General features: G+C 43.4%; 2 protein-coding genes across 2 annotated transcripts in view; one reads left to right on the top strand and one right to left on the bottom strand.

Annotated features, from left to right (window-relative positions):
- Positions 1 to 1364: 1364 nt before the first annotated feature.
- On the bottom strand, positions 1365 to 6271 carry METTL18 (methyltransferase 18, RPL3 N3(tau)-histidine). The gene is made up of 2 exons (XM_048859614.2): positions 6184 to 6271; positions 1365 to 2786 (listed from the first exon to the last, which is right to left on the bottom strand). The coding sequence occupies exon 2, from the start codon at positions 2524 to 2526 to the stop codon at positions 1423 to 1425; it is 1104 nt and encodes a 367-aa protein (XP_048715571.2). The 5' UTR covers positions 2527 to 2786; positions 6184 to 6271; the 3' UTR covers positions 1365 to 1422.
- A 41-nt stretch (positions 6272 to 6312) lies between these two features.
- Positions 6313 to 25232, top strand: part of FIRRM (FIGNL1 interacting regulator of recombination and mitosis) — a 32474-nt gene continuing 13554 nt past the window's right edge. The window contains exons 1-13 of the mRNA XM_048859603.2: positions 6313 to 6441; positions 8662 to 8701; positions 9701 to 9789; positions 11138 to 11242; positions 11977 to 12117; positions 13304 to 13466; positions 13764 to 13848; positions 14417 to 14555; positions 15100 to 15180; positions 17924 to 17988; positions 22306 to 22454; positions 23503 to 23632; positions 24785 to 24971. Of these exons, the coding sequence (XP_048715560.2) occupies positions 6343 to 6441; positions 8662 to 8701; positions 9701 to 9789; positions 11138 to 11242; positions 11977 to 12117; positions 13304 to 13466; positions 13764 to 13848; positions 14417 to 14555; positions 15100 to 15180; positions 17924 to 17988; positions 22306 to 22454; positions 23503 to 23632; positions 24785 to 24971 (1473 nt within the window). The 5' untranslated portion in view covers positions 6313 to 6342. The remainder of the gene's footprint in view (positions 6442 to 8661; positions 8702 to 9700; positions 9790 to 11137; positions 11243 to 11976; positions 12118 to 13303; positions 13467 to 13763; positions 13849 to 14416; positions 14556 to 15099; positions 15181 to 17923; positions 17989 to 22305; positions 22455 to 23502; positions 23633 to 24784; positions 24972 to 25232) is intronic.

The raw sequence follows: 25232 nt of genomic DNA, 5'->3' as shown, positions 1-25232 counted from the left end.
GGGCCACTGTGGTGTTTTTCCTGTCACAGGGATATTAAATTTAATTACATTATGGTCACTATTACGAAGCGGTCCAGCTATATTCACCTCTTGGACCAGATCCTGTGCTCCACTTAGGACGAAATCAAGAATTGCCTCTCCTCTGGTGGGTTCCAGGACCAGTTGCTCCAAGAAGTAGTCATTTAAGGTGTCAAGAAACTTTATCTCTGTATCCCGTCCTGAGGTGACATGTACCCAGGTTTTTCACAGGAGTGGGTGGGTGAGATTCTGTGGCCTGCGTTGTGCAGGAGGTCGGACTAGATGATCATAATGGTCCCTTCTGACCTTAGTATCTATGAATATGGGGATAACTGAAACCCCCATTATTATTATTTTTTTATTTTAATAGCCTCTCTAATCTTCCTGAGCATTTCACAGTCAGAAGTGAGCTGTAGCTCACGAAAGCTCATGCTCAAATAAATTGGTTAGTCTCTAAGGTGCCACAAGTACTCCTTTTCTTTTTGCGAATACAGACTAACACGGCTGTTCCTCTGAAAACAGTCACTATCATCATCCTGGTCAAGTGGTCGGTAATACATCCCTACTGCCACATTATTATTAGAGCATGGAATTACTATGCCTCTTACTGTATCTTTTTCCCCCTCCTCAAATATTCCCCACCTTTAGATCCAAATTGTGTGGTTAAATTACACAGGAAATGCTTAATCCACCACTGAATACAGGCACCTCTGACGTATTTAGTTGATTCAATTTTACACTGCACAATATTACACTACAGCTTAGGACAGAATGTGAAGACCTTGCTAGAGACTTTTAGGTAGGTAGGATGCAAGTCTGTAGTTTGAGTAGGATATTTACAAGTTTTAAATCAAGCCCCGGTGAGGGCTGATTGCTAGTAATTACCATCTGATGACCCTTCAGTGGCTTACGTTCAATTAATTGGTTTCAGTCCAATCTTTAGTGGACCAGTGTCACTGCCACAACCACAGAGTATTAACCAACACCCCTGTTGGGCAGCCTCAGCAGACGGGCCAAGAATTGAATTGGAATGGAAGCTGAGTTCCCTTACCTCTAGAGGTGGTCCCTGTAGAGAAGAGAGGAGGTAGATGGATGAAGAAAGTTGTACAGCTGCTTTCTCTGTTATATCTGTTTTAAGACAGAGAATTTAAGAGTGCCTCACCTTGTCAATTTGGCACCTTCTGACAACACTTATAAAAACTCATATGAAAAAAGAAAATATATACAATTATATAGTGAAAATGAATTCTTCACCTTTTTCTCCCACTCACACAAAGAAGGAAAAAGCAACCTGACCTATAAGACATTTCAGAACAACTCAACAGATAAAAAGGCAGAGGGACATCTGGCTATAAATCACATCTTTACTAAGATATTTAACAGGCACAATGGGGAATGAGTGGATTAACTGGAAATCTTAAAGGTCATTTCAATAATGTACCGCGTCAGTCCTTCATCGATAACTTTGACAGTTCTAGTCCTGAACACATTCCTCTCTTCAATGAATTTCTCAAAGATATGCACACCGCCTCCCACCCCAAAATAATGTGATTTGCTAGCCAAATACACACGGCCATTTTTATCCAATAGTTTAGAAATCGTATCATGCAAAGCACTGTAGTTGTCAGGATTGTAGATGGTCTCTGATGTGAGAATAAGGTCATACTTTGAAAAGGGTTTGTTGCCACTTAACATGAGTTGGCTAAACTCAGCCCATTCTCCAGAAAAAAATCTGCACTTAGACATGAGAGCTGGTACAAAGTTTGCTTTCTTGTGCTTCTTTGAAGGAGGTTCACTAATTCCGCCATCACCACCACCATCAGTACAGTTAGCCACCACATTAGGCAAGGTTATTTCATCAATCACAGTGTGGTTATAGTCTTGAAAGTGGACTTCTTTAGCTTTTCTCTTTAATGCAACTATTCCCAGCAGCCCAGCCCCACAACCAAGATCCAAGACTGTCTTGTTGATAAACTGCATTTCAGCCTCTGACAAATAATCCATGAGATCAAAAGTGCATTCCCATATTTTCAGCCCCCCTTCATAGATGCCTGTGATAAGATCAGAGTGAGAAGAAATACTTTTAGACACTATGTCTTCTTCATGGGAGTCATTTGAAAGGGTCATTTCCACCACGGAAATATTTACATAGTATAGGCCCTGTACAGCTTCCATAACTTTATTTTCTAACACTTTGCTGAAATCTTCAGGAATCTTATGCTCTTTGGCAACTTTAAAGTGGGCTTGTTTCTTTGGCAGCACCTGGACCCGGCTTTTATCGGGGCTACAGTTTGCTAATGGAGCTGCCGTTTTGGGTATTGCCTCATGTGCACACAGAGACTCCTTGTGCACAACATTTTCTACTGATGAAATTTCTTTGCTCTTTTCTGTAGATCCGCCTGGATTCAAAGAAGCCTGTGCAGATTCCAGCTGCAAGGCTGTATCACCAAGAGTCTCGAATTCATTTTCTGCTTTCTCTTCAATAGAGAAGTTAAACTGAAAAGCCATTTTCCTATGAAGTACGAAAAAAATAAATCACAGCTTATATCCAAAGTTACAATAGGGCAGACACTCAGCCAATGAAACTGTTAATATAAATATGATTTTTCTTCTATGGCTTGTGCAGATAAGAACTTGCTCGCTGGCTATAAGGCTGCTCTGCTGTAAGTAAAAACTGTCTGCAAAGATCTTTACATTATTCATCACTATGAAAGCCTCTACTTTGCAGGTATAATGTCCACCTTCTCTGCAAATTCATCTGTTGAATTCTATAAAAAGAGAATATATGTCAAATATCACATTTCATTAAATTGAAAGATAAATACTTTGCACTTGTACCTATCCAAAGGCAGGGGTGAAAGTAAGTCGAGTGACTTACCGGTACGCTGGGGCCAGCTCTGGCCCCCAGAAGGGGAGGGGCTGAGGGGGTCAGAGCCAGCCCCAGCCCACCCTGTAAGGTAAGTGCCCCCCCTTTTCCTCCTCCCCTCCCCCACCGGGGTAGCAGCAGCAGCCCAGGGCTCCCAGGGCTATTTAAAGGGCCCAGGGCTCCACTGCTTCTACTGCCCAGGGCTTTTAATTAGCCGTTGGAGCCCTGGGGAAGTGGCAGGGCTCCAGCAGCTATTTAAAGGACCAGGGCGGCAGAGGCAGCTGGAGCCCCGGCCCTTTAAATAGCTCCTGGAGCCCCCGCTACCCCAGGGCTCTGGGGGCTATTTAAAGGGCCTGCGGCTCCCCTACTTCTACCACCCCAGTCCTTTTAATAGCCCCCGGAGCCCTGGAGTAGCAGCGGTGGGGCTCCGGCAGCTATTTAAAGGGTCAGAGCGGTAGAAGCAGGGGCGTCCCAGGCCCTTTAAATAGCCGCCAGAGCCCCGCAGCTGCTACCCCAGGGCTCCAGCAGCGGGGCTCTGGAGGCAATTTAAAGGGCCTGGGGCTCCAGCCACTACTGGGAGCCCCAGGCCCTTTAAATTGCCCCCTGGGGAAGCCGGGCTGCCCCAGTACGGTGCACCGGCTCTTGCTGGTACACCGTACCGGGGCGTACTGGCTTACTTTCACCTCTGTCCTAAGGACAACATAAGTTACAAATATTATCTAATGCCACCCTGTAACATCCCTTTGAGGTAAGCAATTATTACTATTCCCATTTCACAGAGGAGAAAACAAAAGACAATTAAGGGATTTGTGAAACATAACACAGGAAGTGAATGGCAGAGTTGAGTAAACTCTGGTCTCCTGAATAATTTAATCTTGTGCTTTAGTCACAGCCTTCCTCCCTGCAAAGTACACCACCAAGTTCAAGATATAAATTGCTTGCCTACAGGAAACTAAAATTTCAAATTTGATCGTCTGACAAGAAAATGTGATTGTTCCAAATTTCAGACTGTGGTCTCATTCTCGCCTGTAAATTAAAAGATTATTGCTCTGCATTCTACTTGCTCTATTTTGAACTACTATGCTAGGGTTTCTCCTGTTCTTTTTCAGGGCATCTGATTCTCACTTGGTATTATAGGTTTGGTTTTGTCCTGACTTTAACAATAAAAGTGACACCATCAGTCGGAAACTGTGCCAGAAATGAGACAATTTCTAATTTGAATAAAAATTCTAATATCTATGTAAGCAGTGTCAAGATGAGCTCCACCCTGACATCTGGTGGTGAGGTGTGGCAAGTTGTGGAAAAGAACTTCAGGGGCTGATGCCATTTGCATAGGCACACCCACCCCGCCTAGAATGAGGCCATAGATGCCCAAATGGTCACTTTGGCTGCTGTGGGAGCCCCAGTGTCTCTGTTATTGGGGCAGGAAGAATAAATTGTTATTACCCTGATTATGGGAACTGTGCTTGGAACTGTACTTGGCCTTTTGTTATGATGGAGAGACTCACCATCAACTAAGTAGCACTCACTAGGCAAGGGTCATGGGTTCCAAAACTCTGTGAATTGAGAGAAGCTGGGGATAAGTATTAATACTTGGTGGCATGGACCCCTTGGTGAGGGCCTTACATGCTAATTGCACTTCCTTCTCTCTCCACTGTGGAATATCAGAGCTAATTTTGATTTCATTAGATGTCTAGTTACAGGCTGCTGAACTCACTTTGGGCTAATAGTGCACTAGCACTGAGGCTCCCCTACTACAAGCTGAATTCACCTAAGAGCTGAAATCACTGAGCATTGTGTTAAGTAGTGGGGGAGCCTGAAGATATATTGTGGAGCAGTTTGTGGGATGGCTAGAGTGCCTTGTGGACAGGCTGGTGGAGCAGTTTGTAGGACAGTGGGAGCTGCTGGTTGGACGCAGAGCAGTTTGTGGGATGGCGGGAGCTGAGCAAAGCAGTTCGTGGGGCAGCTAGCGGAGCAGAGCGAAGGCCTATGGAGCTGTAGGGCGGTCAGCTTCAGATCACGTAAGGTGCCTCTTACCCCCCTCCCATCTCCAACCGGGTTGGGAAGTAAAGCTCGGTAGATAAACTTTTGAACTCTGGGGCTGCCCTGACTAGGGACAGAGACTTTTGGGTCATTGGACTTTTGGGACTTTGGGTGATTTGGGGTTGCTGGACTCAAGAACCAAAGGGAAAGGGGCATACCCCAATTTGCTTGTGGTGCGTTTTTTGCTCATGGGTTGTGTTATGAATCCTGTTGGTGGTGCTTCCCCAACATAATGCCACATTGTTTCTCTCTGTTATTAAAAGGCTTTTTGCTACACTCAGACTACGTGCTTGCAAGAGGGGAAGTATTGCCTCTTGGAGGCGCCCAGCGGGGGTGGTATATATTTGTCCCAGGTCACTGGGTGGGGGCTCGAGCCGGTTTGCATTGTGTTATTGGAATGGATCCCCTAGATACTGAACCCGGCCCTTGTTGCTGCCAACTCTGACGGGCAGAAGGGTTACATCTAAATAATATTATGGCTCATATTCACATCCCTCTAGTTTGAAAACTAGATCCAACCACGCAGACTAGCACTACTCCAGTTCTCCACTAGCACCGCCTGCAGTTGCACTAATTCTGCACACACTTCACCCCTACTTAACCTTACTCCTGTGAGGTTTCAGAGTAGCAGCCGCGTTAGTCTGTATCCCTAAAAAGAAAAGTAGTCTCTAAGGTGCCACAAGTACTCCTTTTCTTTTTACTCATGTGAGCAGCCCCATTGCTTTGGGAGGTTCTTATCTTTAATGGAGTCCCGCAATCTTCTGAGTAGAGTTTAGCACGTGTATAAATGTTTGCAGGAACAGGGCCTCGGCCGCTGTTCTTCTCACATTACTGTTTGTGCCACAGTAGCCTCTGGGGTCTAAGATCAGGGCCGCACCGTGCCGGGCTCTGCACATGGACCGCAAGAGACCGTTTGTCCTGAAGACTCTGTAATCGCTAAAGAGACCAGACAGACACAGGACGAGAGGGGAAAAGGCACAGAGAGCAGGGGAGTGACTTGCCCAAAGACGCTCAACAGGCCAACGGCACAGCTGGGAATAGAGGCCATGTCCCCTGGTGCCCACTCCCGTGCTCGGTCTGCTGCTTCCCCAGAACAAACTTGTCTCCGGGGACCTCCCTTTGGCCCCGGCTGGCTACGGGGAGCGGGGGGGGATCACTCACCTTGCCGCGGGGACCCCCCCTTGGCCCTGGCTGGGGGTCACTCACCCTGCCCCGGGGACCCCCCCCCCGCGGCCCTAGCGCGCACGGATACATACCGGCCGATCGGCCCTTCCCGCCACTGTGCCGGGCCCGGCCGCCTCACTCCGCCGCGCACTCTGCCCCGCCCCACACAGCGCGGCGCCTGCCGCGGCGGCTGCTGGGAGAGCGCGAAGCGCAGCGTGGCTGCCGGCGGCGGGACGGAGCCGGTGCGGGCCATGTCCCCGGCGGACCCCGAGCTGCTGCTGCGGGAGTTGGGGGGCTGGGACGGGGCGCTCTGCCGCCGGGAGCTGTCCTGTGTCCTGCCCCGCCTACTCATATCCTTCCGCGGGGCCTGGGCGGGGCGGCCAGGGGCTGCGGGGTGTCACTGGGGCGCTATAGGGTGGGGCTGGGGCCCTGCGGGCTGTCACCGGGGCAGGGCTGGGGCGCTGTAGGGTCTCACTGGGGCAAGGGTGGCGCTGAGTTGCGGTGGGGTGTCACTGGGGTGGGAATGGGGCGCTGCGGGGTGTCACTGGGGCAGGGATGTGGCTGGGGGGTGTCACGGGGCTGAGGCTCTGTGGGGTGCCACTAGGATGGGGATGGGGCTCTGTAGGGTGTCGGTGGGGCTGAGGTGCTGCGAGATGTCACTGGGGTGGGGCTGGGGCCAGGGTGCTGTGGGGTGTCACTGTGGGGTATTGCTGTGACAGGAAAGGAACTGGGGTCAAGTGCTGATGGGATGGCACAGGGGCAGAGTTGCCAGTGTTGGCGGCAGGGATAGGGTGGGTGTCTGTGCACTGATGAGAGCTGATGTGGGGTAGCTGTTGGGCGGCATTAGGGCAGGCATAGGGTTGATGGGTTTATGTAGGGTCTCCATTGCCCAGTACTGTTGGTTTCTGACTACCAGACACCCATTACTGTGTACAGCCCATAGCCTTTCTTACCCTGTTCTCCAACCTTAGCTACCACTTGTCACTCGGTTTCTCTTATTTCGTCCCTACTTCCATTGCAGTGTATTGTGTTTAGTTTTTGCACACTTATCCCATGGACCCCTCATACTGTTAAGCCCCTTCATGGCTCTGGATGAGTGCAGGACCTCCTCGCAGAGCGGCTTTCAGGGTCACGGCTTTTCAGTTTAACTTTTCTAAAGATTAATTTACCAAAATAACAGAGTATCACAGAGTTCTGAAAATAAAGAACATGTGGGCCTGGTTAGCAAATGTAGCAGCAGTGCAGTAAAGTGAAAATTCAATGTAAAAATAATTCAGTATTCCAAAAGGGTAAATTTGAAATTTAGCAACCCTGAATTATAATAAGCCTCTTAAAATAACATACTTTACAAGAATAAACATGTAAAAGGAAAACTGCAGTGAAAAGAAGATTCTAATTCTGACACTGAATTATAAAAGAGGAGTAAAAAAAACTTATGAGTACCAACCTTTAGTTATTTAAAATTATTGAATGTTAATCTTCTATGTAGAGAGACAAGGTGGGTGAGGTAATATCTTTTATTGGACCAACTTCTGTTGATGACAGAGACAAGCTTTTGAGCCCCACAGAGCTGTTCTTCAGGTCTGGGAAGGGAACTGCCAGTCTCACAGCAAAAAAAAAAGTGGAACAGATTGTTTAGCATAAGTAGTACGTATTGTAAGGGACCATTCAAGGTACAGTGGCTTGTTTACTCCTCAATTATAGGACGAAGGAGGGGGTTTATAGGTTGCAGATTGTTGTAATAAACTGTAAATCCACAGTCTCTTCGGTCCATGGTTCTTAGCATCTAACAGAGAAATGAATTTAAGCTCCCAGGCTCCTCTTTTTGAAAGCATTGTGCAGGATTCTTTTGAGGATGAGGACATAAGTCAGACAGAGTGATCACTTTGTGAAAAGTTTCAGAGTAGCAGCCGTGTTAGTCTGTTTTCGCAAAAAGAAAAGGAGTACTTGTGGCACCTTAGAGACTAACAAATTTATTTGAGCATAAGCTTTTGTGAGCTATAGCTCACTTCATCGGATGCATGAAAAGTGTTCACCCACAGGGGCGATAGGGTGTTTTTGCTGCTGGGAGTCCTTTCCCAGACCTGAAGAACCTGTGGCTCAAAAGCTTGTCTCTCTCCAACAGGAGCAAACATTCCTCACCCACCTTGTCTCTCTAATATCCTGGAAACATTACACGACTACAACTACACTGCATACTATCTTTTATGTAGACAATCTGATTAAAAGTAGGATAGAGAGTGGTGTTACTGGAATGCATTGGAAAGTAGGAATAATTCAAAATTATAAACAGAATTCTGTTTATTTTTGTGTTTGATTAAAGTAGTTAAGTACCTTTTTTTTTTTTTTCAAATTCACTTTGAATAGGTATCTGTGTGTATATAATTGTATTTATATTGGTCCTAATCTTGCAAGCATTTAAGCTCATGGTGGATGCTACTATGGAAACAGTGCCATTGATTTACCACATCCTTTTAAGTGTTTGCAGAACTGGAGTCATAGCAACTTCCATAGTGGGATTAGTCTGTACTTCAGTACATATTTGGGTTTCTTTTCTTTAACATTTTTACTCTATGTATCAAAATTCTGATGACTGGACTGAGCATATTCGTAAGTTATGATAACTTTATTTGGTGTTACAGTGCCTCTTCCCTATAAATCATTTTGTATTACAATTGTTGTACTGTAGCTCCTGTGTTAATTACAAATACTTTATAACATAATCTTCCTTGGTTTTGTAAGACAACCTTCAAGAATCACAGACATTCTGAACAACTTAAAAACAAAAAGAGAAATAGATGCATGTGTGTGTGTATGAAGATCTTGTTTTCCCTTTTGGGCCATTGATAATTGCTAGGGTATTTGTTTAAAATAGAATCTTTTCACTTTCTGTCTCATTTGTACACTGGTATCATAATTTGTCATCAACATGGAAGTGGTTCTAAGCTCACGAAAACCAGATTGTGGTAAGAGGGTATTGGCAGGTTAATTAGAAAGGCAATCACATGTATTATGAATATTCTGGTAAAGAATGGGGGAAAGAAATGCAGACAGTAGGTGACAGTTTAAGGAAGCTCTGAAAACCATTTTTTAAAAGTTTGCTCGAGTGCCTCAGGTGTTCTTTTTAAAAGTGCAGGTGTTAGGATCACCCAAGAGAGGGGGAACTGGAAGAGGATGTATATACAGGGACACATTTTCAAGTGCAACTTCCATTAGCTTCAGCAGGTGTTGTCCATGCTTAGATTTTGGCCTACATTAAGCTTATGTATAGGGGTTGTCATATTGATTCAAATTACTAGTCAATGTGGCCTGGTATCCTATCTATAGGATATAGTGCTGTATATCAGATTGTTGCTTCCTGGGAAGGTAAAGATCCCTACATTCATGCACCTCTCCAAATGTGCGTTGCTATGCGGGTGGAGTGGGATTCCTTCCTTCCCTCCTAACCCTTTCAGGCTATCAATTTATTTGTTAGGGTTGCTGTCCCCTTGTACTGTCAGAAAGAATACTTGTCCAGTTGCAAGTATTTTTATTATAGTGGGACTTCAGTAGTGGTATTTTTTTGATCATTTTGGTGTTCTTCTTTACTATAAATATTTTGCTTCACAGGTGTGCTGAGGATCCTGACTGAAATGTTTCTGCCTCATATCAACCTTTCAGAATTAGAGCAAACCTTTTTCTCAAAAGTGTTACCCAAGGTATGATGTCTTTTGTAATGTGAAGACTCAAACATCAATACAATACTAGAAACCTGGTTACTACAAGGTCTGTAGTAGTTTGATAGAATTCTTGTTTTGAAATCAAGCTAATGTTTGAAATACATTCCCTTTCACTCTAAAACGGTCTCATGATTTTATATCCTGAGTCCTGCTTCTGTGATTTTTATTGTTAGTTTCAATGTCAGGAGGAGTGGGCCAATGATGTTATGCATGATGTAGTCAATAATAAAGTGAATTTTAAAAGCCTATTTTGAGAAAATTTGACCTATGAAAACAGATGATAAGCAAATGCAGAATTACATTATTATGATTATGATTATTTATTTATTATTAGAACTTTAGTGTGCTTCTTTGGCTAAATAAATTGCAAGGCCCAAGACTAAAGTATTTGTAGCAAATAACCTGTAAGGCCAAGTTAACCTAGGATATGGTCAATCCTGACAACATGAAATACGCCCTATTTATTATAGCTATACTGAAATTCTTAAATTAAATAGTCACATTTTAAATGAAATAGAAGAAACTACAATAGGGGTTGCCTAGCTCCCATTGTCTGTAGAAGTTTAATTCCCTAGAACCCCTGCTTGTAGACAATCGGAAGTCTGTAAGAGCTCCTGGTCGGTTCCTACCCCAATATTAATCATCCTCAACAGGTTTTCAGAGCATAGAAAGAAACTGGTTCATAATGTGCATATCCTAAACCTGTGTAATTTCACCACATCCACGATGCAACATTCTGTCTATGCTTGGAAAGAGCTGCTTATATCTTTCTAATCCCACAACTAACAACTCTAAGGCATCAAGACCAAACAAAAGAAAAACAAATCTTCAAAAAGACATGACCTCCAAACCTCCTATATTAGGAACTGAAAGAGTTAACCTTTTCAGAATAATAAACTGCCTTCAAAACAAAACAAAACTCTGTATCTCCAAAATGATTGATTTGAACCAAACTTAAGAAAAGTCTGTTCTAGGGTATGATGTAGTATATAAAATTGGTAGTAATGTTAATATTGGTTAAAGTTGGGGTTGGAGGTTAAATGGGAAGCTCTTTTTAACTAACTATAGAGAGACTCATTTCTGTGTAATAACAGAACACATTATGTCTGCCCTCATCTTAAATAGAAGTGCGACCTATGGAAACTGCAGGTTCTGGCATGCAGTACTTCTTGCTTCAAATAGCTAGGCTATGAAGCATAAGTCTCTGCATTCCACACCTCCATACCAAAGATGAAAGTGGATGTACGATGGGTGCCCTTGTTTTATACTGGCTATATGTTGGAGTCAATTAATATCAGTTTTATTTTAATTTGCTTTATTCTGACAGGCAATACAATTATTTGATGATTTGTTGTATGAATTATCGTGTCAAGCCAAAGGACTAACCAGCCAGAACATAGAATTATGCAAAGCAGTGAGGAATGTTTTACAGGTAAGTCTATTGAAATGGGCTGTAAGAGGAATGGTTAGGTGATTCTATGTTTTTTACCAAAACTGTGGAGAGATTTGTGAAGTGTTTGTGCCAGTAACAACTGAATGTAAAATTCAGTTCTGGATTTGTCATAGTGCAGCTAGTTTGAATATGTCAGGCAATGTCCATATATTTCCGTTGATAAAGGGTAGTTCAGCATGTGTATAAATACTTGCAGGATTGGGGCCTTAGACCTTCAACCCTCAGCACTGTTAGTCTTGATTTTCATCCTGTTGCATTGTGAGGTTTCATGTTTATCTGTTATTGACTCTGTATCAGGGGGTCTCAAACTCAAATGATCATGAGGGCCACATGAGGACTAGTACATTGGCCTGAGGGCGGCACCACCGACCAGCCCCCCAGGCTGTCCCGGCCCCGCCCCCACTCCACCCCTTCCATGAGGCCCTGGCCCTGCCCCGCCTCTTCCCACCCCTTCCCTGTACAAACATGACTCTCACGTAAAGAGAGTATGACATCACAGAAAAGCTGTGGTCTGAAACTGCTTTTTTTTTTACAGAGCTTCCTTCATCTTTCTGGCTTCCTAATACTTTTCCATTTGCTAATGTCCTAAAAGACAGAGAACAGTTTAGTCAAATGCAAAACGGAAGAGATTCCTTATAATTTTGCTTTTTGAATTAACTGCTGCAGTGTATTGTTATAGATTGTGCCTTCAGTGATGATGATCTCACTTGCAGACTATGGTGCAGCTGCTGGAAACTCTGACGGGTTGTGTGCGACATATCTGTACCCTGCAGGAGCCTGTGCCTCTAGAGAGTATCCGTACCCTTCCCTCTTCCGTTCTGTATGTAATCAAAAACACATTTATGCACTGCAAGGTAGGTCTCTGGATTAATAGGAGAAAAAAAGATTCTAGATCTAGTTATAGATCATTTAAAAAATCCTTTGAGGTGTGATTCTGCTTTGAAAAGTAACTTTTGTGGCTTTCCATATTTGTTGCCTCAATATTGGATCAAATGTGCTCAGTTTACAAGTATGAAGATGGCTTTTCCAACTGCCAGCCCTGCAAACTCAGTCTGACCTCTGAAAGCCAAGCTCAGTTATTTCCATCTTGTGCATTGTTACCAATAATAAAGGTTTTTCTGATGAAATTCCTACAGTTTAAGATGAGACGGGATCATTATATTATCTAGTCTGATCTGTATACCACAGGCCATTACACTTCACTCGGTTACTCCTGTATTGTGCCCAATAACTTGTTTAGCTAATTAGGCCCTCTGACACCCGTGTAAACCCATTGTCTTCAGTGGATTTGCAGAGCTATAAGTGACTATGGATGTGTTAATATTAACTCTATGATTCAGTGCAGATTTCAAGGCAGACTTGTGATTGGGATTAAATACTTTGCATTATGTATAAAAACATGTTGGCATCTCATTTTGCAGCACCTGCATGTGGAAGAAAACTGATTGTTGTGCTTGAAACCTTTCCTGCTGTAAGCAGTGCCAGTATCATAAGACATAGTAATTTGTTATCCATCCTACTGGCATCAGTTTCACTTTTGAGCTTGTCTTCCTTGCTTATTAGAAATGTTAAATACTTATGGAGCCAAATTACACAGTGAGACCTTTGCCTAAGGACTTCTCCTCCAGTAGGCAATTTATTATAAAGAAACACTTTAAAGTACTGGGAAATTTTTGGGATACAACTATGTTTGTCATGAAGTATGGTGCTAGATTTTGGTAGAAATCTGATTTTAGAGTCATGCATCAAGGGTCTGATCCAAAGTTCAGTTAAATCACTAGAAAGATTCTTGCTGATTCACTGGTCTTTCGATCAGGCCCTAAGTGAGTGGGATTTTGTATTTCATGCATAGTAACCACAGATGGCTATTTTAAAATCTGCAGCTTTTGCTGGTTGTGTGAGTTGAAGTAGATGTTTGTATGCCTTGATTCTGCGCCCATTGACATTTGTAACAAAATTCCCATTGATTTCAGCAGGAGCAACATCAGATCTTTATTCTCAGACATTTTCTAACTCTCCCTAATCCCACGTTTCCTACAGGACAGCGAGTCACTGTACAGTGGGTGCCTGCACTTGATTTCCGACCTCCTCCAATCTCTGTTTAAAGAGACCTATTCTCTTCAAAAGCAGCTTATGGAGCTGCTTGATATGATCTCTATGGAATCTGCTTCTGCTGAGGACAGTATTGCAGATATGGTGTCAGGTGTGTATATGAAAGATGTTTCTTTATCCTGCCCAGCCCCCTGTTTTCTACAGACAGTGGGCCTGACCCCCCAAGATGCAGAGCACTTCCTGCTAGATGTTGAGCACCCTCAATTCCTGTTGCCTTCAGTGGGAGTTGAGGGCATTCGGCACTTGATAATTGGTCAGTTTTCAAAAACTGGAAGTGGTTTTGCAAATGCAGTGATGTGACAGCTGTGTTTGTTTTTTTCAGGCATTGAATATACAGGTCTATTTAAACTCAGTGTTTGTTTGCTCTTACTTACTGTTTCCTCTGCAGTGATCCATACTGTGCTGGAGATCTGCTCTGTCATTTCCAACGTGGACCATGCCCTTCATGCCAACACATGGAAGTTCATAATCAAGTATGTTTTAATACTTTGAATGTTGCTGTTGTGTATCCCAAGTGTATTTTAGAGCCACTGTTTTATAACTTGTTTAAAGCTAGGCTTTTCAAAAGTGCCTGTGGGAGGTGGTGCCCTGATTCTCACTGAAGTTTAACTAGTAATGCATTCTCAATTGAAAAAGTTATGAGCCTTGCCTTAGAAAGTGAAACACTCTTTGATCTTTTTTATATTGTGTTAAGGAAATAAATTCTAAATACAATATTATGATTTAAATGTTCCCCAAGGGTCTGAATTGGAATTCCACCGACACTGTTTGATTAGATTCTGTCACCGATTTGACGCATCCTGTATCCCTTCTGTGCTTCAATAAATAGTCACAATGGGACTAGAGTGGTTCTGTCTCTGAGTTCCTTGGCATTTGTCAGGACACTGCTGCATTAGTGCACTCAGATACAATGGTGATGGGTGCAGTGTAGGAGCCTAGAGTAGAGTAGGGTCTGTGGAATAGTGCTTATTATGACCTGATGTCACTTGATTTGTTTCTGACAATTGAACATATGATCCTGTTCCTGTCTGGCTTTGTTAGGCAAAGCCTCAAGCACCATTCCCTGCTACAGAGCCATTTGAAACACAAGGACATCCTCAGTGGCCTGTGCAAGGACACCCTCTTTTCGTTCCATTCCTGTTTGCAGCTGGCTGAGCAGATGAAGCTGTCTGGGACACAGGTGAATGAACAATCCCCCAAAACTACTTTTGGGCTTGAGAAAGAGTTGGGTTAGGAAGCACTGCAAAGATAGATATGTTTGCTATGCAGTGTTATTGGCTAAAAAATAGACTAATTTTACACCCTAGGTATTTCACATTGCTTACAAGGTTCTCTAGAAAACCACATTGAAAAGGAGTCTAATAGCCCTGGTTAGCATCCAGGATACTTTGGGTAGATACAAAGACTATTCTCCCTCCTCCCCATCTCTAGTACTCTTCAGGAATCTCATTCATTTCACATACTGCTGCTTTCAATAGGTCAATTAAAAAGACAACAGTTAAACTTTGAAGATTCCTGTGAAAAATTGTTTTGAGATTACAGAGATATCACATGTTCTTAGGGGTTTTCCCCAATTTCTGCTGTTTTTGTGTGGAATCCAAGCTTCCTTTAACAAACAAGATAAAGTTTCTAGCCCTGATAGCAGTGTATCTTGCAATGTTGCTTTCTTTGATATCTTCTTAGTCTGTCCATGGTGTTTTTATTGCTGCTTTCCTTTTTGATAGGAGAGCACTGACTACAAGTTGTTCCAGAAGACAGTTAAACTGTGTAGATTCTTTGCTAATTCCCTTGTTCACTACATCAAGGTACGATTTATTATATGGGTCCTACATGAGTATAAAACTAACTCTATATTATGCAAATAGACACACTGATCAAGTATTTTGTGTTGCTACACCATACTTACGACTGTGGTATCTGGATGGCATAATTAACACCCATACTTACCTGCTTGTGATTTATTATCTCACATGTAATACAATTTGGATACCTAATACTGTTCACTACTTCTGCCTATCTTCTGCTAAATAGCTGCCTTGCTGTATTCTTCCAGCTGAACACCGTGCTCTCTGACTCCATCAGATTTCACACACTAAGCAGGGTCAGTACTGTACCTGGATGGGAGCAGCGAGATGCAGCAGGCAGTGACATTGATGAGTCAGTAGGGGGTGCTTATCCCTCACAGTTGGCACTGAACCAAAATTGCCTTGAACATGTAAACAGACAAACAGTTGCGAGGGGTGTAAGCTTGTTGCTCATTTATCCCTAATGTTCACAACATATTCATGGTCCCACTTCCAGCATCTCAGGGCTAGCATTTGTCCACAGGACCCTCAACTTTTTTCAGTAGGTCTCAGATCAGTTTTCAGCCGGGGAAGGTAGCTCCACCCAGGAGGTTGCTGATTTTACGGGGTCCACTAACAGCTTCCTACTAGCATACTGCCTTCATTTGAACTTGTTCCGTTGCTGAGAAGCCAATATGATCTTTTGCCACTAGGAGGATGAATTTGATAGCATGAAAGGCAGTATGGTCTGGTGCAGTGGTTTTCAACCTGTTGCCCGCAGACCCAGGGAGTCCACAGAGTATGTATAAGATTTCCAAAGGGGGTCCATGCCTCCATCCAAGATTTTTTAGGGGTCTGCAAATGAAAAAAAGGTTGAAAACCACTGTTCTAGTGGATTAAGTACAGGACTGAGAATAAAGGATTCCTTCATTCAAGTCCTGTCTCTGACTCTTTGGCTTTGTGCCAAAGTTTCCATGTCTACAAAATTGGGTTATTAACTCACACACTTACCAAATGAAGGTGCAAGAGAGAAACAGGTTCACCAGTGGCTTTCGGGCCTAGTGATCTCCAGACCCCCAACTTACTTGAACAACTGCCCTTTGCAACATTTGTCTAGATGTTGGCAACTATCCGTATCACCAGTACAAATAGTTGGATTCCATTTCTGCAGCAGGTGGCTGGAGGTGGGGCGATACCTGAAGATCTCAGTCACTGTCCAACATCTTTTTCTGAAATAGATTAGTTAAGTTTGGGATGTAGCCAAGAAAATCCCCTTCCTCTAACCCTCCCCATAAATCCTCTGGCTAGTTTTGTGCAGCAGTATAATAGTGCTGAACAGGAATCAGTTACATATGGAGATGGGTGGAGAAAAATTGTTACACAGAAAAAGGTGTAAGGCTGTCTCTGAAGGTGTGAGTTCTGGTGTTTGATTGCCCTTAAAAAAGACCTTAAGCTCCCTCTTAAAATAAATGTGAGGAGGAGATCTAAAAATAAATAATCTGGCTGGACTCTTTCTCCTGGGATTTTCTGCAAGCTCCTATCACCTACCTAGGGATAACTACAGAAAACCACGTTCCTCTTTCCTACTCTTTCTCTCTGTCCTTTCCTTCTCCCCCCACCTCTTTCTTCTGATAGTCTTATTTTAACCTTTTGGTACTCATTTAAGTAACACACCAAATAGCAATAACAAATGCAGAGTAGATAATGAGGTATATAATCACCTTGTCTGTTGTGTTAATGTCCGTTATCTTTTTTGTTTATGCATGGGATAGAATCAATAGTCTTTAAAATACACCTCTACCCCGATATAACACGGTCTGCGGGAGCCAAAAAATCTTACCGCGTAAAATGTGAAACCGCGTTATATTGAACTTGCTTTGGCCCCCCTGCTCCTTGTCCCCTGACCACTCCAGAGGACCACCCCCCCCCCCCGTCCCTAATCACCCCCAGGACTCCACACCCGTGCCCCTGACAGGCACTCACCGGCAGCAGCAGGAAGCAGAGCAACGTGGCCCCAGCCCGCTCCACTCCACCAGCTCCCAGTCATGGCGCTCCACTTCCCGCAGCCGGTGAGTGCAGTGAGGTTGGGGAAAGGATGCCCTCCGCACTCACCGGTGGCGGGAAGCGGAGCGCCACAGCTGGGAGCTGGAAGAGTGGAGCGGGCTGTGGCCACATTGCTCTGCTTCCGCTGCTGCCGGTGAGTGCCGGGGGGGATCCCTTCCCCCAAGTCTCCTCCCCCAAGTGACGCGGCTGGGGCTAGGGTGAGAGAAGCGGAGCGGGCTGCTCCCAGCCCCCTGCTAATCACTCGGGCCACTCTGGGCCTGCGGGGTCCCCAAAAGTGCTCCCCACAGCTCCTGCCTCCCAGACCCTTGGATTGGGTTGGGGGCTGCTTTACCGCATTGTATGTGAACCCGTGTTATATCGGGTCGCATTATATCAGGGTAGAGGTGTATGTGAAGAGTGCATTTTTGTTTGTTTGTGATTGACTGTGGTTATTGCTCCTGTAAATGAAGTTTAAGAAAACCCTTATCTTATTAATTTAGCTTCCTAAAGAGGAGAAACATATGATAATTTTACTTGATAATTTGTCATGTGTTGTGCATTTTGCATTTCTTTTGCAGTGAGCATCACAGCAGGCTACAACTTTTAAAAATTAGACTTTATAATTAACCATTTCACAAATATGTTCAAGTAAGCAGAAGAAAAATATATTTAATCGTTATTTCATTTTGAAAATACCATTCAAAATTGGTGGCTTTTGCAGGAATTTATTCCTTTCCTCTCTGATTCCTGCTGTCGATTACACCAGCTGTATCTTCAGATATATAGGTAAGTGAACCACAAAAATTAGCTCTTTGATTCCACTGGAGGGACATATCTGTATCAGCTCTGAAAGTGTCTGTCGTAGTTACAGCAGCTCCAAACATTACAAGACTTGCAAAAATAAAAGATTGCAGCAGTCACTCTCTGATTTGTTATATGCAGAACAGGATTTGTGTATAGAATTTCTTTGGTGTATGGAGGTCAGAGAAATTTGTACTTCCTCCTGGGAAACTTCTTTTGGGTGCTCTAGTGTGGTCTGTTTGTGTATCTACTAGTCATTTTAACCTATCCTCCAAACGCTGCCAGAAAGTGAATCAGTGCCATGTTACCAAACTCCTCATTCTGTTGCATTTTCTTCTACTAGATCCTATCAGTGGATCTACCTGGGACCTTACTGTGCAGATGGAGCCCTTTAGAGGATCGGAGCCCTTAACAACTGTTTTTCTTGTAGTTACTCACTCCACAGGGCCTCTGCAATGAAATAACGAGGCAACATTGTGTTTTAAAAAAAGTTAAGTGCAAAAGAAATTTAATGCACTATTAAGGTTAAATTAAACCCCACAAAGGCTGGGAAATAATTATTGTCCCACAATAACCATAGTTCTGCACTGCTTGGTGCTTGCGCTGTGACAGAGTTTGTTATTATGTATTCACTTAACAATGGGACATGCTCTTTCTCCTTTTAATTGAAAGTACGTGTGTGGTGGGACAGTTAGTTTATTCTAGTTGCATTCTGGTGAAAACATAAACAACGTTTTATGCACCTCAGCAACAGTTATTTTGTAAAATAGTTCTTTCACTACGATTGAACATGGAAATATTCAGCCTGAGCAGGGTTTGGTTTTTTTTTTAACAAATTTAATGAGGAATTGAAAATAGAACTTCAGTAAAGAACATGGCCTTAGTATTATACTGTAAACTTGAAAAAAGGGAAGATACCAGACTGGTTAGTCCTTGCTGAAACACTCTTTGCTGCTTCTCTCTAGACAATACATAGTATCATGGACTTTCAGTTGTTTGTCATTTTTCTCAGAGATAGGATACTTACTCAGTTTGCCCCGGCAATGAGGAAAATAGCATAATGTAGGTGTAATTGAGGGCACATTTTGATGCTGCACTTGGAATTTAAGCCCAGATCCTTCAGTGAGTTGGGTGCAGATGGACTGTTGTTCACATTTCATTGCAATATCATGTTCTTAGTTAATCCTTTTTGTTGATGATGCACTCTCTCTTCCGCATGTGCTGACTTGGCAGGGTTTACAGGAGTGAAAAGTGTTAAAAACTGAGCAGATCTATTGAGTGAGAAGGTGCTGTTTTTACATAGTCTCTTTGTAATCTGTTTCTATAACGCTCATCTTTGTAGTGTCTAAGGGCTTGTCTGCATGGGGAAATTTACTGGTACAATTATACCACTATAGTTATTAATCATGTTTAGTATGGTAGTGCCTAAGGACCAGCCGAGAATGGGGCCCCATCGTGCTAGGCACTGTACAAACACCGAGTAGCAGACAGATCCCACCCAGAAGAGTTTGCAATCTAATCAGAGCAGACAGACATGGAGTGGGGGAGTAAGAGTGTCCACGTGGGGAATTATACTGATATAATTATGCTGGTAGATAGCCCTGTGTAGAATAGCCCTGAAGTCCTTCCTATACTAATTACACCTTTATGCCATTCTAGTTTTGAAAAACATGTCTTTGCAACTCTTACTTTTTATACATAAAAGTTTTAACCGAAACACTGAAAACTGCCACGCCCATGCCAATTTCAAAGTGGACATGAAATTTAACACCTACCATTATATAAAAAAAAAAAGCACTCAGGGAGATGCTGGTTAAACCTGTTCTTCCTGTCCTGGGGGATGCAGAAATTCATAACTTTTAAAAAAACAACCCCCCCCCAAAACACTTTAGGCTTACTTCTTAGGCAGGACTACACTTAAAACATGATATTGGTGCAGCTGCAGTGCTGAAGTGAAGACACTCCTTCGCTGACAGGACAGCTTCTCCTGTTGGTGTAGTTAATCCACCTCCCCAAGAAGCAGTAGCTATGTTGACAGGAGAAGTTCTCCCATCAACATAGTGCTGTCTACATGACGGGTTAGATCGGTATAACTGTTGCTCAGTGTGTAGATTTTTCGCACCTCTGAGAGACATAGTTATCCCGATACAGGTCTGTAGTATAGACCTGTTCTTAGACTAGTAGGGTGACCGAATGCACCTCTGTATTCACACTCTATGCACTACTGTAATAATCTTTGTACAAAAGATCATGGTGAAATGTTTGTAGCAGCATAATATGTAAAGTAATGAACATAAGCTGAAGTGTTTTTACCAGACAAATCTGGGAAGGAGGTAACCTGTTCCTTAGATACAACGGACAAGCTAACACCTCTAGCCTGGTGTCATCAAAGTTGATTGGCAAATCATCCATCAAGTGGCCATTTGGCAGTGAATGGGAGGCAGGAACTGATTGATCTGCGGCCAGGTCTGCACTATGAACTTACATTGGTATAACTACATCACTCAGGGGTGTGAAAAATCCACACCCCAGAGCGATGCATTTAGTTATACACCAGTGTAGACAGAGCTAGGTCGATGGGAGGGCTTCTCCTGTCGACATAGATACCGCCTTTTGTGGAGGTGGATTAACTATGCCGACAGGAGAAGTTCTTCGGTTGGCGTAGTAGCATCTTCACCGAAGTACTATAGTGGTGCAGCTGCACTGGTGCAGTGATTTAAGTGTAGACCTGCTCTGTTTTAGCAAGCAATAAATGGAACCTCTTTCACCAGAAGATGCCATGTCTCTCTCCTCATAGTGGGAAGGAACTTTATCTAGGGGTAACCCTCCGGAAAATGCATTTCAGAGGGTGACTGGACTATAAAAGTGAAGGGCAAAAAAACCCCAGGGATATCTTTCTTTCTCTCCCTATCTCTCTCTCTTGCTCTCTCTTTCACCTAAGAAGACAAAAGAACCAGCCCTTTGATTTGGTGAGGGCATCGTGACCTGAGAATTTAGTCAGCCCTGTTGCTGCGAGCTTGGGATAAGGATTTTACCTTGAACCAAGGCTAGTTTGAGTTTTAGCTACTAGAAAGCATTTTATCTGTATTTCTCTTGTAACCATTTCTGACTTTAATACTTATACTTGTACTCACTTAAAATCTATCTCTTTGTAGTTTAATAAACTTGTTTTATTTTTTAACCAAACCTAATCCAGTGTTGTCTTTAAACTGAACTGTTTGGGTAAATCCGGTTAAAGTAGCAAACTGTTGGATAATATCTGAACTGCCCAGGAGAAGCTGGACAGTGCAGAAAACACATTTTGGGGACAATCCAGGACTGGGAGTGTGTTGGGGTCACTCTGCAAGTAGTAACCAAGTGCTGCTGGAAGCCAGTATTTGGCTGGTGTTTGCTGACAAGCTGCTGGCATCAGAGTTGCTGGACCATGACGGTAGCTACACACAGATACTGAAGGGGTAACCTGCCTGCTGTTTGTGAGCGGCCCAGGTTGGGAGCTACAGCAGTGAAGCATTGTGAGGCACCCGAATTTGCAGGGCAGGTGGTGACAGAACCCTCCACTGGTCTGGATTGCACCCCAGAATGTGACAAGTAGGTTTTCACTTGATGCCCTCTCCCTCTCTGCTGCTTTCTCTCACTCTGTTTCCTCTTTCTTTTTGGTCTCAATCTCTTTTTAATTTTTTGTGTCTCACTTATTCTTCCTAAGTTTTCATTTCCTGCAAAGCAAAATGGCGTTAACCTGTTATCACTAACCTGCAGGCTGGTATGTTGGTACTCTCATCATCTGGAACAAACTGAATCTACAAATGTTTCCCTTTGAAGTTTTCCACTCGTAGTCACTTCTGCACCTGTTGAGTAAATGCCTCTTTGTATGGATTTTTACCACTTTTCAGCAGAAGCAGATTGGACAGTTTTTCTTATTGTGTTTAATAAAATACAGGCCTTCAGTAGTTGGTTTGAAGGCAGAATATAGTGACGTGCTCACCATTTTAAAATACATTGTTAGATATAAAGAAAAGGAATACTTGTGGCACCTTAGAGACTAACAAATGTATTTGAGCATAAGCTTATGCTCAAATAAATTTGTTAGTCTCTAAGGTGCCACAAATACTCCTTTTCTTTTTGCGAATACAGACTAACACGGCTGCTACTCTGAAACCTATTGTTAGATATGAAACGTATGCTTCTCTTTGCTTGTATTGGTAGATCTGTTAATCCACAATAATAGTAACTCACATTTTTGTCTCTTAATGCTTATTTGAAATGCAGTGCTAGTGAGTACCTCTGTACTTTCCTCCCCCGCAGCAAATTTCCTCCTAGTCTGTATGCTTCGGTGATTTCAGAGGCCCATCAAGATGAAATAGCCAGGGTTTTTCTGGTGGCACTGGACCCTCTCATTCACCAGCTTCTTCCCTTCAGGCCTTTTCTGGAGCAAGTATTAAGTGAAAAATTAGGTAGGTTTAAAAATATTACTGCCTGTGTTTCATAGTACAGGTGTGTCATCTCTTAGGAATAGAACCAGGTGACTTAACTTTTTGTGCTTCACTCGCTATACAACAGTTCTGCATATGTCATAATGTTGGTATCTTATTTCTGTGGAGTAGTTTTAGTAATGGATCCTAAGTAATACTTTCAGGTACTAAAGGATCTTCAGCCAATTGCAGCACTAGGTGGGGTGAACATTGCACAGCTCATAAAACAACATAAAAGGTTCTTTAACTCTATGACCGTTATTCTGCGTGCACTGGGAAAATTGCATTAAAACACTGATTTGTTATATTGAACAAATCTAAGATGCCCTTCTGACACAAAAGTCGACGCAAAAGTGGGCTGGCTGAAAATGTTCTGCCAAAACTGTTCTTTGATGGAAAAATTGGGGTTTTGACACCCCCCCCCCCCCGTGTCTTTTCTATGGAAATTTTTTCATCAAAAAATTGCAAGTTTTTCCCCCCTGGTTTTCTGCCAAACCCAAAATATTTCAACCAGAAAATAAAATATCTCTGAAATGCTGTTACAGTGCATCCTGGGAGTTGTAGTTCAGGTGTCTCATGCTCCCATTCTCCTCTGTGTGCTATACTGGGCTACCCCAGCCAGCCTTCATCTTCCCTGATGTATACTGTGGCCATGCGACTCCTGTGGTGCGTCATGGGAAATGTAGTCTGGCCACAGAGCCAGGGCCATAAAGGATCATGGGGCACTCTAACCACAACTCCCATGAGGCACTACAGTAGCATTTCTGAGTCAGAATTCTTTGTTTTGTGGATAAAATATTATGATTAGTTATTTTTTGCTGAAAACATGAAATTTTCTCTGGGACTCCACTTCCCCTCCATTTTCCAACCAGCTTCATCTCTTAGTGACTTTTGAGCTTCATTAACAATCGATGTGCTTTTCACTCAGTCTTCTGTTGTTAATCACTCGCCCTAGCTTAGTTTTGGTTCCATCAAAAATGTGCCTTACAAATGCAAATATACTTTATATTTAAAAAAAAATTCCCTGCAGATCTTTCTCCTGAGTTGCATCTGCCGCAGTGTCATCTTCTGGTTACCATAATGGACAAGCTGCCCTCTCAGCCTGAGGATGTGCAGGCTCTCTGGACCACAGGAAGCCAGTTCTCAGAAGAGGTTCCCAGGTAATTTTTGCCTACAGCATTCAAGCTGCACAGGCAGACATGGGGGTTCAGGTACAAGAGGCCCCTCAAGCTAGCAAATCAGTAGCATTAGTAGGCTCTGAGGGCGCACTGTCTGATCCTTGGCCAGATGTGCTGGTGGATGTGATGTAATGCCTCAAGGATGCACAGTACAAAGCAGAGATGCACTGGTCAGTTGAGGGAAAGGATGGCCTTTGGGCGCATGCAAGAATGTGGAGGGCCCTTGGGTTTGAATTTTTTTTAATCTCCAAAATCGGTCAACTTTCCCTCAAGTCAGCATGTTTGTTTATTTCCTTGTAGCAGGCATGCCATTTACTGAGCGCCCCCTCATGGCCAGAGGTGCCTCAGCAGTGCCCTGACTCTGTGCTCCCTCTGGGTCCCTTTAGGATCTCCCCGCATTCTTTCTCAGGATGCTCCCACCCGCCACCTGGGGTTGTGTGAATAGATTAAAGTAGTTCACAGTAGTTCTCAGTGTCCCCAGAATAAAGTTAATTACAGCAACACAAAAGTTCATGCTCACTTCCCTCTCTTTTACTGTACGCAGAGCTCTTATTCTGCCCCATACTGTTGTTCACGGAGTCGCCGATTCTGTCCTTCCTAGTGGGAGCTCAGTCTCCTGGCTCTGTCTTCTTTCTCCCTGTCAGCTCACTCTCTGTTCTGAGAGAGTGAGAGGAACATATATACTGCACTCCTTCGGAGATCTTCCCCCTGATCGGTTAGGAGGGAGGGGAGCCTGCCCAATCCTATACTACAGGGCTTCTTGTCCTGCCCCTTAAAGGGACAGTCACTGGATTTTTCTTAACCAACTATTAATTCCCCAGGATCGCTTCCTTTCTTCTTGCTACAGGGCCATTTCCAGGGCCTCTGTTTATTCCAATGTCCCTGGAACAGGATCTCCTGGCCCCCTCTAATTGTAAAGGGCTAGTGTACCTTGTTACAGCCCCAAAAGCCTCTGCTAATCACCTGAGTTTATAAACAGAAAGTTAATCAGAGTTGTAAATCTGTTACTGTAAAGATATTTGTGTTTATTGCCACAGCTCCCAACAGGAGACAAGAAGGAGCTCCCCTAGCTGTTTGTTCTTGGGATGTGAGGTGTGGACAGCAGTAACCCCACTCTCTTTCATTGTTCTGCAGGCTCTCTTTGTTCTCAGCCCTTTTTCTCGGTTTCCAGCAGTGCTCTGGTGAGCTCTCTCTTCCTGTTTGTTTGCCGGGAGTGATGGGTAGTGGACAAGCTGAGGTTCCTGTCACCCTGTATCACCACCTTTGCGTCCACTTGTGTGCCTTCATTGCATCCACACCCCCATCACACTTTCCTCAGCTGGTAGGTTGGTTTTTGGTTTACTCACGATCACCTTTTCAGCTGTTTCCTTCTGGTGGATTTTAACTTTTTCAAATAGTGTTGCTTTACTTCAGAAGGCAGATACAAGGCAGGTACGACTGCAGATGTGCAGCATATGTCATTACCAAAAACAACTATATAAACATGGTTGGAGACCTCAGTTGTATTAGAAACCTGTTTATAAAACCACAAAAGGAGCGCAAAAATGCAGCTTCTTTAAAAAAGCTGTTTAGTACTTTCTTT

The sequence above is a fragment of the Caretta caretta genome, chromosome 8 (assembly GCF_965140235.1).
Source record: "Caretta caretta isolate rCarCar2 chromosome 8, rCarCar1.hap1, whole genome shotgun sequence".
NCBI lineage: Eukaryota > Metazoa > Chordata > Testudines > Cheloniidae > Caretta > Caretta caretta.
Note: the sequence above shows the minus strand (reverse complement) of the source record. Positions and strands in the feature narration are given on the sequence as shown.